Below are 16,290 nucleotides of genomic sequence, written 5' to 3'. Positions count from 1 at the left end.
AACCAGAGTGGCTCACAATGAGGGATTATCTCAACGTAACTTCCATGATCCCTCGTACTAACAATATTTTCACAGTTCTTAGCAGCATATCAAAATTATAATTCAGTTTTTGTATGAAAACAGGAGAAGCTCTTTGGCCAGTCTGCCTTCAGCCAACATGTGGATAAACTGATACTCTTCAGCCTCTCTCTGCTCACACTGCCCCCTGTTTATGCTGGTTGTATCTGTTGTTGTAATTATGTAATTTAACACTGTGGCAAGTCAATTACATATGGATGTGAAAAGAAAGTTGTTGTTCCTATGAAAACAGGTTTCACTGCTTTGGAAAAACTCAATAAAGGCAAATTGCTAAAGGAAGAAAACCTGGTATCAAATTATGGGTGACAGAGAAGTGAAAAAGACTGGGAAACAAGTTTTAAAGGTTTAGGAGAATTCTGAACTAGATTGTTTTATGTGTGTTTTAGATTCTCATTCTTCACGTAAACCAAAACGGGAAAAAGTACAAATGCATGATGGTCAAGGTGACCTTACCTTGGATCCGGCTGGAACAGTCTCTGTTTACCTCTGTTGTTTCAGCGCTCTCTCTGGATTAGTGCCCCCCTCCCTCCCCCTTTGGGTCTCAGCAGAGTCCTGGTCTGGATGAGAAATTAAAAGATCACCCTAATTATGGATGTAATTTAAACAAGACTAATAAGGTAGAGTGCCAATCAACAAGCCATTCCCAAAGAACTGAAACTGAGTCTTCAATTAAAAGATTAGTGATCCAGTGTTTATTTGCATGCTTTAAATTAGGGGTTTCAAACTTTCTCTATAAAGGTAGTAGTTCTTCTAGGCTTTATTCAGTCTCTGTCATAACTATTCAGATTTGCTATTTTAACACAAAAGCTACGCTGGAAAACCTGTAAATGAATGGGCATGGCTGTGTTCCAATAAAATTTTATTCATGGATACTAAATTAGAATTACATATAATTTTCCAAGTGTCACAGAATGTTCTTCTTTTGATTTTGTTCAAGTATCTGCAATTTCTTTTTCTTTTTTTTTTTCTGTTTTCAAATTATTTCTTCAAAGATATCAAGCAATTAAAAATGTAAAAATCATCCTCGACTTGGAACTTATATAAAAATGAGCAGTGGGCTAGATTTGGCCTATAGGCCATGGTTTTCTGGCCCTCCCGACTGCCTTCTTTTTTTTTTGAGACGAAGTCTCGCTCTTGTCGCCCGGACTGGGGTGCAGTGTTGCAATCTCGGCTCACTGCAACCTTCGCCTCTCAAGTTCAAGCAATTCTCCTGCCTTAGCCTCCAGAGTAGCTGGGACTACAGGTGCACACCAGCACTCCCAGCTAATTTTTGTATTTTTAGTAGAGATGGGGTTTCACCATATTGGTCAGGCTGGTCTTGAACTCCTAATCTCAGGTGGTCCACCCATCTCGGCCTCCCAAAGTGCTGGGATTATAGGTGTGAGCCACCACACCTGGCCTTCTGACCCCTTTGTAAGTTTAAAAATAATATTGTGTATGTGTTAGGTTTTTTCTTTTATGGTTGTCAGTTTTCAATTATCCAAAATGTCCAAATGATGTTGAATAAGAAGATCTCTATTACTATATTTGTTCGCAGTTTTACTACTTTTCTTGCCTATGAGGTCCACAAGGTAAGGGATTTTATCTAATACATAACAGGTGCTCAGTAAATGTTTCTTTCTTTCTTTCTTTTTTCTTTGTTTTTTTTTGACATGGAGTTTCACTCTAGTTGCCCAGCCTGGAGTGCAATGGCATTATCTCAGCTCACTGCAACCTCCGCCTCCCGAGTTCAAGCGATTGTCCTGCCTCAGTCTCCCAAATAGCTGGGATTACAGGCATGCACCACCACGCCCGGCTAATTTTGTATTTAGTAGAGACGGGGTTTCTCCATGTTGGTCAGGCTGTTCTTGAACTCCCAACCTCAGGTGATCCTCCCGCCTCGGCCTCCCAAAGTGCTGGGATTACAGACTTGAGCCACCTTGCCCGGCCAGTAAATGTTTCTTAAATGAATGAAGTTAAATTATGCAATCTCCATGCAACAGAGTACTAACACAACCATTAAAAATTATATTTAAGAGTTCAAGATTTATTGTGAAGGGGGAAAACAAAACAGGTTACACAATAGTTACATGTAAGACAACTCTATTTTAAAAAATACGTGTCTCCCTTTGCAGGGGAAATCATCTAGTGGGGTATGCATAAATGTTAATAATCATTATATCACTATACTTATAGATTTAGGTTGCTTTAAAAAACTTTTTCTTTTTGCTTATCTATATTTCTGGGTTTTCAAAAATGGGTGTGTTTTCTGTCTGTGATTGATTTCCCATTATTGTTTTTGTTTTACCTTATAACTCTGGTTCCCTGAAGGAATTTGGATCTGAACAAATGGAGGCACCATGTTTGAATAGATCCTGTCATTGTGGTCAGGGGCTGGGAGTGACTAAGTTAGATCTAAGCTTGGGAGGGAGTGGGTAGAGACTACTTGTCAGAGCTGGTCAGTTTCCTAGTGCACTTAAAAAACTTGAAATGAGATGCTAGACCGCTTGAGTTCAAGGCCAGAACCTTGAATGAGGCCTCCCCACTCCCCTATAAGATGACCGTAGTCCCTGGTGAAATTTGATATATTATTCTAAGAGCAATGGGAGGTCTAAGAAGAATTTTGTTCATTTAGTCTATAAACAAATACTTGCTGGGTGCCCACCACTTGCCAGGCACTGTTCTAGGCACTGGGGATATAGGAGAGGACAGAATAGACAGAAATCCCTACCCTCAGGCAATAAACCAATAAAGGGAAAAAGGCAGATGGAGCTGAGATAGTCTCAGAGGGGGGCAGGGGAGCCGCATTAGTCTGAAGAGGCATCTGAGCCAAGTTGGCTGAGTACGGATCAGGCAGAGGAAACCAAGAGGACAAGGGGCCGCAGTGGCACAAGCTTGGCACAGGAGAAGGCCTGAGAGAAGGGTGGTGTGGCAGAGGAAATGAGACTGAGAGGCAGACAGGAGCTACCTCAAGTGACCACGATAAAAAATTTATTTTTTAAATATATTTTCTTCTAAGTGAAAACACATTTTCTTCTAAGTGAAATCGGAATTGAAATTTCATCCCAAGGGAAGCCAGTGGTAGGTTTTAAACAGACGAATGGCATGTTCTGGTTTATATTTAAAAGATAATTCTTGCCGCTGTGTGAGTGGGCAAGAGTGGACCACGAGGCCAGTGCGGGCGTCATAGCAGGGGTTGGCGGCCAGAGGAGAAGGTGGCCCCAACTATGGTGGAGGTGGAAATGGAGAACGGAGGTGGACTTACTCATTTTGTTTATGAGGTAAAGTCACCAGGACTTGACTCAGAACTAGTTTTTTGTTGTTGCTGTTGGTGGTGGTGGTTTTTTTTGTTGTTGTTTGTTTGTTTTTCTGAGACGGAGTCCTGCTCTGCCACCCAGGCTGGAGTGCAGTGGTGCAATCTTGGCTCACTGCAACCTCCACCTCCCAGGTTCAAGCGAGTCTCCTGCCTCAGTCTCCCGAGTAGCTGAGATTACAGGTGCACACCACCATGCCCGGATAATATTTTTGTACTTTTACTAGAGACGGGGTTTCACCATGTTGGCCAGGCTGGTCTTGAACTCCTGACCTCAGGTGATCTGCCCGCCTCAGCCTCCCAAACTGCTGGGATTATAGGCGTGAGCCACCGCACCCGGCCAGAACTAGATTTAAACAGGAGACAGACCTGATTCGAGTTTTGTTTGTTTTCATTTTAGCAGCTTTATTGAGATGTAATTCTTATACCAGGAAATTCACCCAAAAAGTGTACAATTCAATGGCTTTCAGTATCTTCAGAGTTGCGGAACCATCACCACAACCAACTTTAGAACATTCTCATTACCCCATAAAGAAACCTTGCATCTGTGAGTCACACTCCTCTTTGTCTAAGGGATGAAAGGTTTCTTTTTGTATTTATCTGTTCCTCAGTTGATGGACATTTAGTTGGTTTCCGCCTGTTGGCTATTATGAATAATGTTTCTATGAACATTCTTGCATCATTTCTCTTGGGTATATACCTAGGAGTGGAACGATAAGCATGTCCAAGCATTCGAGGAACTGCCAGACCATTTTCCACAGCAGCTGCATCATTTTACATTCCCACCCGCAGTGCATGAGAATGCTGATTCGGTTTTAAGATCACTCTGGCTGCTGTGTGGAGAAAGGATAGGAGGAAGGCTGGGGCGAGGCAGGGGAGTATTGGGGGCACTGTGGAAAGTGGAGAGACCAGAATGGTTATGCAGAAGTTCAGGGATCTGAGCAGGGTTCAAGGACATTCAACTTAAGGTGCACTTCATACCGTTTACGGTATGGTGCAAAGATCCGTGAGAGCTCTTTACACAATGAATCACATCGTTAAATTAAAAGATTCCAACAGAGAGGGCTTGTTAAAACAGATCTGCCGTTTTCAAGTCTAGAGTCCTAAAGCAAAGTGGTATGGAACTGGTTAAACATCTGTCCCCAAACAAGCTCCTGCAGGCAGGAAGATATTTTCAGAAAAGCAAGAGGAGCCAGTGGGTGCAATAAGATTTCCACACCTTTAAGGCATGAAAACACAGGGCTCAAGTGACAGCCTGTTGCTGAGGACTCTGATGGCAACAGGCATCACTTCTCCTGCCCTACAGCACTGCCCTGGCCTCTCAGCCCAGAGAAGAGCTGGCTTGTTCCCAAGTTTGACAACTGGGCAGCAGTCCTTGACTCTCTGAAGTTCCTCCAGTTCAGAAAGGGATGGGAAATGAGCATCTGTCAAGCTTCAGCTGTGCCCCACGTTGGGTTATAAATGACTTTTCACTTACATCCCTTATATTGGTGAAGCCTCACAACATATCACCGAGGTGGAAAATTTTCCCCCAATTAAAGATGAGGACAGTTGGCCCCTTTGCATGCGGAGGTCAGAAAAGGCCACTTCGGAGAGATGGTAATTTAGCTGATACCAGCTACACAGGGATCCAGAGGAAGAACATTCCAAGTTTAACCCCCAAATTATTCATTTGCTCTGTAGATGTCTTCATTTTTATTCTTATTTAATTCTAATTTATATTCATTAGTATAAATAAGGGTGAAAAGTTGCCCTCTAGAAACAAATCAAATTTAAATTCATTTAACATATAACTTTGAATAGAAATTATAATTATTTTTCCTTATTATCTCTGATTTTAAACTCAGGGACTATTCTCCACTACATCTCCCAATCCTATACCCATCACCTCCCATCCCCCACCCCTATAACAGAGTCAGTATTATTGTCTCTATTAATGTGTCTTAATAGACGGGTAAGGTTCTGGGACATGGGGAGACATAGTCCTCATGGTCTGGCTGTGCCACTGTGCAGGAAGCGGTGACTTTGACCTCCTGAACTTCCCATTGAAGATGTATCTACAGATAAATACCACACTGCCACTCAAAAGTTTCCCACTCTCACGTTAATGTGCTTTCCCAAATAAAGGAATTAGTTTTCACTATAACTCTGTACCAAATTCCTCGAAGCTAGGCTCATCCTAAGATCTGTCCGTTGGATCTTCAGGATGGCCCAGTAAATAACATTCCTCTTCCCCACTGATCTAATTGAAATGCAAGACCAAGGTGTGAGGCTGCTTCGAGATGATCACCGTTTTATCAACTAAAGTTAATACTGGAGATTGTGGTGTATATCCACCGGCAAGCTGAATTCCTGATGCTTATCCATCTGGTCACAATGCTAGGCCAGGGCAGCTCTGCCTGCCACGTGCACCTACCCCTGTATAATTGATGTGTAGAAGACAATGTGTGCTTCTACCAGGCAGACCACTCCAGGAGCAAGCAGGGTGGAAGAAGCAAGAGCTCTGTAGGCCCAGTCCCTGCTCCAAACCTCACTAATTATATATTTCCCCCTTGCGGTGGAAGAAGTAGTAAGAGTAATTAAGAGGGGCTATGGAAACATCAGGATGAACAGGGAAGAAAGTTCCCCACCTCCCTCTCTTCAACACACACACATCCAGCGCTGGATTCTGGATGTCCTAGCACTGTCAATATATATTAATGTGATGTTGGGCCAGAATACTGACCCTCTCCTGAGTCTCAGATGCCCCACCCCCTTTCTCAATTAGAGATAGTTCTTCCCTCCCAGCCATGCAGAATTGCTGTGCACACAAAGGATGAGTAAGTATGTCAAAGGCTTTGCAAAGTATGTAAAACTAAAGAATCGTAAGGTATTAGTAACATGGAGAAATTGCAGCCACCTGACTCAGCATTTGCTCTTGCAGGGTCTTCTGACTAACTGGCCGAGATCCAAAACAAGAATGAGTGAGAGGGTCCCCATGAGGTTGTTTGACTCCTTATACTTGAGCTTGGCAGCTTCTGGCACTAAGACTGCTGCTCATCTCCTCCTGGGTACATTTCCTCTAGTTGGTCCAGATGAGAGGTAGTGCCCTGGTATCTGCTTCTCCTGTGCGTGGTCTGGGTTCCCCAGAATCAGCCTTCAGTTTGAGAGATAGTTCTTGTAGAGGAATACATGCTATTCCACTCATTTTCTCGTTTTAATATAAAAGAGTCTTCATTAACACTCGTATTTGGGGTAAGACATTCTATTGTTCCTTGAACATGGGAATTGGGGAATCCCCGGGTAGGAGGCATTCCAGTTCTTCTGGGGATGAGGTCATGGAGAGAGCTGCAAAATGAAAAAACAGCTGGGGCCAGGTGTGGTGGCTCATGCCTACAATCCTAGCACTTTGGTAGGCCAAGGTGAGAGGACTGCTTGAGCCCAAGGGTTTGAGGCCGGCCTGAGCAACATAGTGAGACCTTGTTTCTACCAAAAAAGTTAGCTGGACGTGGTAGTGCACGCCTGTAGTCCCAACTACTCGGGAGGCTGAGGTGGGAAGATGGTTTGAGCCCAGGAGGCAGAGGTTGCAGTGAGCTCAGATCGTGCCACTGCACTGCATCCTGGGCGACAGAGCCAGACCCTGTCTCAAAGACAAACAAAAATACAAAACCCAGCTGGAGAGTGCTAGGAGGGTACAAAACCAGAGAGAGGTGGACACAGGCCCAGAGGCAAGGCAGGGCTGGGCAAACTGGCCTGATGCTTTCAAGAACAAAAGCTTCCCAAAGGCTTTATTTAATGGGGAATGGATCTAGACCCTCTTCTTCTTCCAAATACCTCCTCTGAGTACACTTTACTGTTCCATCCTTCCCTTGCTCCAAACCAGTGGTTCTCAACCCTGTCGGCATGTTGGATGCTCTTGAAGGGATCTGAACAAAAATACTAATGCCTGTCACCATTCCCTCTTCTCCTTATAAGATGGGCCTGGGCTCTTGTATGCTGTTTGGTTTGCCTGTTTTAAACTTTGACTTAGAATCTCAAACTTAAGAAACAACCAACAGAAAAAGAACAGTACAAAGAACATCCACATACTTTGTAACTCAGAATCGCCAATTTTACCCCATTTTGTCTCATTTAGCCTTTATTCTAGTTCCATAATCTGTTTTCTACATTATGAAATGAAATGCTTTGAGAGTAAGGCATCATACTTCCTTAAACGTAAGATCAGCTTCAATGTGCATTTCCTAAGAATAAGGCTGCTGCTTTTTTTTTTTTTTTTTTTTTTTTTTAGATGGCATCTCACTCTGTCGCCAGGCTGGAGTGCAGTGGCATGATCTTGGCTCACTGCAACCTCTGCCTCCCAGGTTCAAGCGATTCTCCTGCCTCAGCCTCCCAAGTAGCTGGGACTACAGGTGTGTGCCACCATGCCCAGCTAATTTTTGTATTTTAATTTTTATTTTATTTTATTTTTGATACAGAGTCTTACTCTGTTGCCCAGGCTGGAGTGCAGTGGTGCAATCTCAGCTCACTGCAACCTCCGCCCCCTGAGTTCAAGCGATTCTCCTGCCTCAGCCTCCTGAGTAGCTGGGACAACAGGTGCGTGCCACCACACCCGGCTAATTTTTTGTATTTTTAGTAGAAATGGGGATTCACCATGTTAGCCAGGATGGTCTCAATCTCCTGGCCTTGTGATCTGTCCACCTTGGCCTCCCAAAGTGCTGGGATTACAGGTGTGAGTCACCATGCCCGGCCTTTTTTGTATTTTTAGTAGAGATGGGGTTTCACCATGTTGGCCAGGATGGTCTCGATCTCTTGACTTTGTGATCCACCTGCCTTGGCCTCCCAAAGTGCTGGGATTACAGGCGTGAGCCACCGTGCCCAGCTAGAATAAGATATTTTCTTGCATAGCCATAGTACAGTCAACTCCAGTAAACTTAACATCAATACACTTTTATCTTCTTTACCTACCCTCTGTATTCCAGTTTTGTCAACTGACCCAATCATCTCCTTGTAGCAATTTTTCTGGTCAGTATAAAATTCAATCTAGGACAGGCACTACATTTAGTTGTTAAGTCTTTAACTGGTGTTTGAGTCTGGCTCTATTGCCCAGGCTGGGGTGCAGTGGCACGATCTTGGCTCACTGCAAGCTCCACCTCCTGGGTTCACACCATTCTCCTGCCTCAGCCTACTGAGTAGCTGGGACTACACGGGCCCACCACCATGCCCGGCTAATTTTTTTTTTTTTTTTTGTATTTTTAATACAGACGGGGTTTCACTGTGTTAGCCAGGATGGTCTCAATCTCCTGACCTCGTGATCCGCCTGCCTCGGCCTCCCAAAGTGCTGGGATTACAGGCATGAGCCACTGCACCCAGCCTAGTTGGTGAGTTTTTAAAAGCTCTCCAAGTGGAAGCTATTATCTTAAGTTAAATAACTCAGGAACAGAAAGTCAAATATCACATGTTCTCACTTATGGGTGGAAACTGAATAATGTGTACGCAGGAACACAGAATGTGGAATAGTAGACACTGGAGACTCCAAAGGTGGGAGACTGGAGGGCAGATGAGGAATCATAAATAGCTCACTGCATACAACGTACCCTATTCCTGTGATGGTTGCACTAAACATCCAGACTTCACTACCACACATTATACCCATGTAAAAAGCACATGTACCCCCTAAATTTATACAAATTAAAAATAAATAAATAGATATTTTAGAATATTTTGGATACATTGGTATAGTAAAAAAATAAATAAGGGCTCCATAGGTGATTTTAAGGTGCACCTTGGACCTTGGGTCACTGTGTAAATGAATATTCGTTTATTACACTACCACATATTGAGTGTCTACTAGGTGTAAAGTGTTATGAATAAAATTAAGGAGCTTATTACTTTAAGGACATACTATCCACAAGTCAACTATAATATCAGAGGGATGAGTATCATGAAAGAAATATTAACAAACCTATGGGAGGAAATGATAATTAAATTGAACAAGCTTACTGAGGATCTACTATGTGTCAGACATTGTACAAACTGCTGGAGAAATAGTTGGATATGTAAATGCACTTAATACACAGTTAAAAATTAATGTACACATTCTTTTTTTTTGAGACAGAGTTTCGCTCTTGTTGCCCAGGCTGGAGAGCAATGGCGCGATCTTGGCTCACCACAACCTCCACCTCCACAGTTCGAGCGATTCTCCTGCCTCAGCCTCCTGAGTAGCTGGGATTACAGGCATGCACCACCACGCCCAACTAATTTTTTTCGTATTTTTAGTAGAGACGAGGTTTCTCCATGTTGGTCAGGCTAGTCTGAAACTCCTGACCTCAGGTGATCCACCTGACTCGGCCTCCCAAAATGCTGGGATTACAGGCATGAGGCACGGTGCCTGGCCACTTAATACATTCTTAATCACAAAAGTAAGGTTTTTAAAAGATTTTTCTTAGAGGAGGTGGGGCTCAAAACATAAGCAGGATTTTACTTTTAGAGTTGAAGACATTTCAGGAGAGGAAACTTCAAGAGAAAAACTGGGTGAGTGCACAGTGGAGTAAGGAAAGAATCGTACTTCACTTTGACCTGAGAACTGGGTGCAGTACTAGGAGATTGTGCTGAAGAAGTAGGCTGGAGAATGTATGGCGGTACAGTCACTTCGTAAAACAACTTGGCAGTTTCTCAAAAAATTAAAAGTTATCATACAACTTAACAATTCCGCTCCTAGGTACCTACCCAAGAACACATAAAGACTTGCACATGAATGTAATGTTCATAGCAGCATTATTCACAAAAGCCAAAAAGTAGAAACTCAAATGTCCATCAACTGGTGAATGGATAAATAAAACATGGCCTACCCACACAACAAGATAAATAAGTGAGTAATAAAAAGGAATGAATTAATGATACATGTTACAATGTGGATGAACCTAAAATAATTAGATGGAAAGAATAATATATTATATGGTTTCATTTAGAGATAATTTAAAGAGATAGGAAGTAGATGAATGGTTGCCTGGGGCTGGTGGTGGGAACAGGAACTGACTACAAATGTCCACAAGGGAAGATTTCTTTGGGGTGATGAAAATGTCCCTAAAACTGGATTATGGTTATGGCTCAATGACTAAGACAATGTTGAACTGAACACTTAAAACAGGTGAATTTTATTGTATGTAAATTATATCTCAATAAAGCTGTAAAAACTTTAAAAACTGTTAAAATTAGGCAGAAAGAAAATAGGAAGCGCAATCTTAGAAATAAAAAATGTAATTATTGAAATTCAAAAAACTTAATAGATGGGAAAAACTCTGGACTGGACAAATTATTTAGAAGACTGGCAAATTGGAAGGCAAGGAATTCACCAGTATGCAACACAAAGACAAAATCTTTTTAAAAAAATAACATCTCAGGATATAGATAGTGAGGCTTCCTCACTTTCCTAATGGTAGTGCCAGAAAAGATAATGGAGGTAATGGCTAGGAAGCAATATTGCAAGAGAAAATCAGTAATAATTTTCCAGAATTAAAGAAAGCACATGCACCCCTGTAATCCCAGCACTTTGGGAAGCCAAGGCAGGAGAATTGCTTGAGCTCAGGAGTTTGAGATCAGCCTGGGCAACATAGTGAGACCCTGTCTCTACAAAAAAAATTTTTTTTAATTAGCTGGGCATGGTGGCTCATGCTTGTAGTCCAGCTTGAGTATGCGAGGTCAAGGTTGCAGTGAGCTTTGATCACACCACTGCACTCCAGCCTGGGTGACATAGTGAGACACTGTCAAAAAAAAAAAAAAAAAAAAAAAAAAAAAAAGAAGCACATGATAATCCTCAAAAGATAGTACCTCCTATTTTTGCAGAGGATAAAGATAAACGAACACCAAGACAGTTCTAGAAAACTTGCTGAACAGTAAAAATAAATAAAACAAGTCTGAAATGTTATCAAGGGGAAAAGGCAGCTTATTTACAAGGGAATGAAAATTAGATTGGCAGCAGAATTTTTAACCAGCAACACTTAGTGCCAGAAGACAGTGGAGTGCTGTCATTAAGGTGATGTGGGAAAATAACTGTTCACTAGAATTTTATATCCAAAGAAATTATCATACAACAGTGAGGGCAAAATTAAGACATTTCCAACAATGAATTCCCTCCCATACCAAGGCACCTACAGAAAGAACTATTAAAGGATGGATTTCAGCCAGAAGAAAAGTGAACCTAAAGGGAACATTGCAGATTCAAGGAAAAAAAATAGTGAACAGAAAAATTGATAAAATGTCAGTAAAGTTAATTAACTTTTAACTATAAAAACTGTTTTTAAATTTAAGAAGTAAAAACAGATAGAATGCGGTGACACATGCCTGAGCTTTGGGAGGTCAAGGCGGGAGGATTGCTTGAGGCCAGGAGTTCGAGACCAGCTTGGGCAACATGGTGAGATTCTATCTCTACAAAACATTTTTGAAAAAGAAAAAATTAGCTGGGGGTGGTGGTGTGGACCTGTTCCTAGCTACTTGGGATTCTGAGGTGGGAGGGTCACTTGAGGCCAGGAGTTTGAGGCTGCAGTTAGCCATGACTGTGCCACTACACTCCAGCCTGGGTAACAGAGGAAGACCCTGTCTCTTAAACAAACAAACAAACAAACAGAAAAGTAAAAATAAAACTCTAGGCAGCAGTAACAAGATGGGAAGGAAGGGGCTGTTAAATGAGTAAAATATACAAAGTTCTTTCATGGGAAGAAACAATTACATACTAACTTTGTTAGAAAAAAATCACAATTAAGTATGTATGTTGAAAAATAAAAGACGATTCTGAGAAGAATAGAAATAAAACCCAAAGCTCTCAAACCAGCAGTGGAATATGGATCACTTTGCTAATCCGATAGAAGCCAAGAATGGAAGCAAAAGAAGCAAGGAGAAATAATGGTAAATGAAAAACGCAAGATCTGATGGAAGAAAATATTAGTAATCACAGTAAATGCCTGTGGATTAAATTCACCTGTCAGAGACACAATCAAAATAAACCTGATAGAAAGATTAAATATGAAGATATGGAAAATAATTCACACACAAATAGTAGCCAAAAGAAGGGTGGCCTATTAATAGCAAAAACTTCTAATTTAAGCAATTAGCATAAAAATGGTAAACAGAGGCACTACATAAGGATCAATCATCATTTCTAATGCAGAATATACTTTAAGAAACACTGCCTACTGTGCGCCAAGAATCATGTATGCCTTCTATACTGCTGTGTTTTCAGTGCTTGGCACATAATAGGTGTGCCATAAATATTAATGAGTGGAATCATTGCTATTTTATATTGAAATGATCTGTTTGTGTGTTTGTCATACCACAAGGGCAAGACCATATCTTACTAATTGTTATGCCATCAACATTCAGCACAGCAGTTGGCACATAGTAGGAATTCCATAAGTCCACACTGAATTCGAGGATCATCTTGTCTATAAAATCTCCCCTCACAGTTCCTTCCGTACTGATTTGTCCTTTGTTTCCACTTCTATAGAACTCGTAATTGGAAGCACCCAATTTAGCACCCAAGACATAGTCTTCTAGCTTTCACTCAATGTTTCAAATCTTGTTTCTCTAAAACTATTTTAGATTCTTTGAAGATAGGGAAGATGCCTTGCACTGTGCCAAGTGCCTTTTCAGGTACTTGAATAAATACATGTTTTGGTTGATGTCACTATTTAGATGAATGTAGGTTAGATCAATAGTACCGGTTATATATGCCAAGGACTCTAAGGGCTATCTCCAATCTCTTTTTTCATCCCTTGACCAAAGAGAGCCCTCTTTGGAGACAGGCTCATGTGCGAAGAATGAGAAGTTAATGACACAGGGGGAGAAGGCAGCTAGTGTTCAATTCCAAGACTCTGTGCTCTGTTCGTCCTGGCAAAATAGTGAGGTTGGCCGGACAGCGGGAGGGGAATGTCTGTGATCCCACAAAAAATGTGTGGGAAGTGAGAGGGAGATGGTGAGGAAAGAGAGCATGTTCCAGATGCCACAGGACAGACCTGGACCTGACCTTTCCCTGGCGGGCACGGCACCAGGAGTGTATTATGAGACCAAAAGGAAACCCCAAAGCAAACAGCTAAATTCATCCACTTGAAACCTTGTATGGGAGACAGTGAGGGATGTTGTTCTCCATCTAGACAAGGCACAGAGGGGAGTCTGTGACAAGGAGCTCCTAATTGGGGAGCTGCAGAAGGTTAACAAAGGGCACTGGTGGCATCTTTTTGCTGGTCTTCTTGAAAAAGACAGTCTGGGAAGGTTCAATCAGGGCTCTGCAGGAGGTAGGGAGGTGGGTTGGCTGACCGACCTCCCAAGGTCCTTCCTAATCCCATAATTATTTGGTGAATCGTGCTCTTCTCCATTTATGCTCCTACACACGTCTGCACCCAGTTTGATAGTAAGTCCCCTAGGCTGCATTCCAGGTTTAGTACGGTGCCACGCAAGCTGCTGGCACTCAAAGAATGACGCAAATATTTGTTGAATGAAGGAATATACGGATCAAGTGTTTAAATAGAGCCCACATGACCTCCCCAAGCTGTAAAGTATGGCAGTTGAATGAAATCACAACATTCTAGGCACTTGAGCAAAGCTGGCGGACACACACACACACACACACACACACACACACACACACACACACGATTCAAAGGCACAGACCACCTGCTCAGCAAGCAGGCTGTGGGAGTTTCCTTGGCAAGGACCCTCTTTCTCTGCTGCTTTAGGATGGTGCCTCTAGAAGGTCAAGTCACCCAGATTTAGGATCGCTTCCCTTCCTGGTTGGCCTCCGAGACAAAGTTTCTGTCTGGATTCGGCCCGGGCCTCCCGGGAGGGGCATCCTCTCTCCCTCCCGGCTCCGGCGCCCCGGGCGTGCAGCTCGCTGGCCCGCTGCGCCCCACCTTACCTTGGTGAGCTGGGCGATCTTCTTGCACATTTTCACGTGCATCTCGGGATCACAGTCCATTCTCCAGCCCGTGCCACCGCGGGCGTCGTCTTTGGAGCCCGGGCAAGTCCCGGGCGGGTTAATTTTGCTTTTGAGAGCAGAAGCCATGACTAAAACGCGCCCAGCACTCAAAGACGCTCGCTCGTGTTCTCCCTGCCCACCGTGTGCACGTGCGTGCGCGCGCGGGCGTGCGAGCGTGTGGGTTTCTCGGGAGAGGTGGCACTGCAGTCCCGTAGCCTGCACCGCCGCGTGGCCCCAGCTTCCCGAAGGTCTCCGCCTCCCGGGCCCACCCGCGCGCCCACCCTTTCTCCTCTCCCGCTGGCTCTCTGGCTGGTTGGCTCCGCGGGCACCCGCACCCTGCGGCAAGGCTCCGGCGCCCCGCACGTGTCGTTGGCGATCCGTCTGCAGCTCCCCAGCCAGTGCAGGTTTCGTGTGCAAGAGGAGAGCTTCCGCGGCTAGGAGCAGCCGGCCTTGGGGGGTTTGCGCTGGGCGGGCACGGCGCTCTTGGACACGTGGGTGCAGCGCGGCCCCGGACTCGGTGGCGACGGACCCTGCCAGAGGTGGTCATCCCGGGCCAAGGAGAAATAAGAGCCTCCGGAGCGGGACAGGGCACAGTGACCCGCGGCTTCCGAGTCTCCGAGTTGAGGGTGGAAATGGGGGTGGGGGACGAGATGCTAAGAGAGGGGCGGGTAGGTGAGGGCGAGTCACCGGGACTTGAGGAGGTGTGGGATCCGGAGCGCACGGTGTGGGCCAGCGCCTGAGTTGCGCGAGTGCACGGCGGGGCTGGGGATGGCAGCCTTCCTTTTTGGATCTTGGAGAGGAGCCAGGACATTGCGGGAGGATTGCCGGGGATGCCTAAACAAAGAGGAGAAGCCAAGGGGATGGCAGGGTGCGGGTGTCCGAAATCTGAGATGAGAAAGTGCGAAACGCATAATGCGGGAAGCGGTAGGAACGCAAAGACAAAGTCTTTAGGGAGGTAGAAAGGATGGTGGCAGGTGCGGGAAAGGAAGAAGCAAAGAGGAATGGAGCAGTTAGATGAGTAACAGATGGAGCTGAAAATCTAAGTAAACCGAGCCCATTGAAAGTAAAGTGAGTCGTCCAAATCCACACTACTGGTCTTGGGCAGACGAGCCAGACTGTCAAGTTTTCGGATTCTGAGCTGGTGTCTGTTTAGTGTTTGGTGAGGGGAGAGGTTAGTGGGCCAAATTTCTTTCTGGCATGTTCTCTGGTTTCAGACAGTGGGCTTTAAGGGAAAGTGACGGCACCGTGATCAGCTTTTCCTAAAGCTCGAATAATAGCGTCTTCATGATCGTTTGCATGGTGAATGTATATCATTTATACATTGCCTTATATCAGAAATTTTAATAGTCTTCATAAACCAAACAAGCTTCAAAGGGTCTCAGAAACCACAGTTCCACCCATCCATACTGAAGGTAACAATAACCCATTTTTGTTGGTGAGGAAAACTGACCCAGAGAATTTGTACTAAGTCAGGCAATTACAAGTAGAACTGTTTCTGAAACAGACATTCCTATTCTAGATTCTGTATCAAATGACCAACCTCGGTTTTTGATTTCTAGTTTACCATCTTAAGTTCTCTTTTTAGCACAACCCCTCCCTCCCCCAGTTCCTTTAGAAAACAGGAGGCCTGAATCAGAATCACGGCCAAGAAATTCTGTGCCCTATCCTAGATTCCTTGAAACACAACCTGTGAGGATGGAGGTCAGGGGATGAGGAATCCACATTAAACAGCTCTCTGCTTAATTCCAAATTGTGTATTTAGAATATTTTCTGCAGGATCTTAATATACACTAAATTTTACAGGAATTCAACCACTGTGTAAACTAGAGGAAAATTAGCCTTTTTGGTCAAGAACTTTACCAAAAGTTATTCACCATTTTGGAAAATCACATCAAGGGCCAGGTGGCTCATGATATTTGGTTGCCAATACAACACACTTCTTTTTTTTTTTATTTTTTATTTTTATTTTTTGAGA

At 43.7% G+C, this 16,290-nt stretch overlaps 1 protein-coding gene across 1 annotated transcript in view; it reads right to left on the bottom strand.

Moving 5' to 3' along the window:
• FAM184B (family with sequence similarity 184 member B) overlaps positions 1-14,617 on the bottom strand; it is a 149,802-nt gene extending 135,185 nt beyond the window's left edge. The window contains exon 1 of the mRNA XM_017958608.3: positions 14,256-14,617. Coding sequence (XP_017814097.1) covers positions 14,256-14,402 — 147 coding nt within the window. The 5' untranslated portion in view covers positions 14,403-14,617. The remainder of the gene's footprint in view (positions 1-14,255) is intronic.
• Positions 14,618-16,290: the final 1,673 nt, after the last annotated feature.

Source organism: Papio anubis, chromosome 3, assembly GCF_008728515.1.
Source record: "Papio anubis isolate 15944 chromosome 3, Panubis1.0, whole genome shotgun sequence".
Classification (NCBI taxonomy): Eukaryota; Metazoa; Chordata; class Mammalia; order Primates; family Cercopithecidae; genus Papio; species Papio anubis.
The sequence above is the reverse complement of the archived record's forward strand: the minus strand, read 5'-3'. Positions and strand labels throughout refer to the sequence as shown.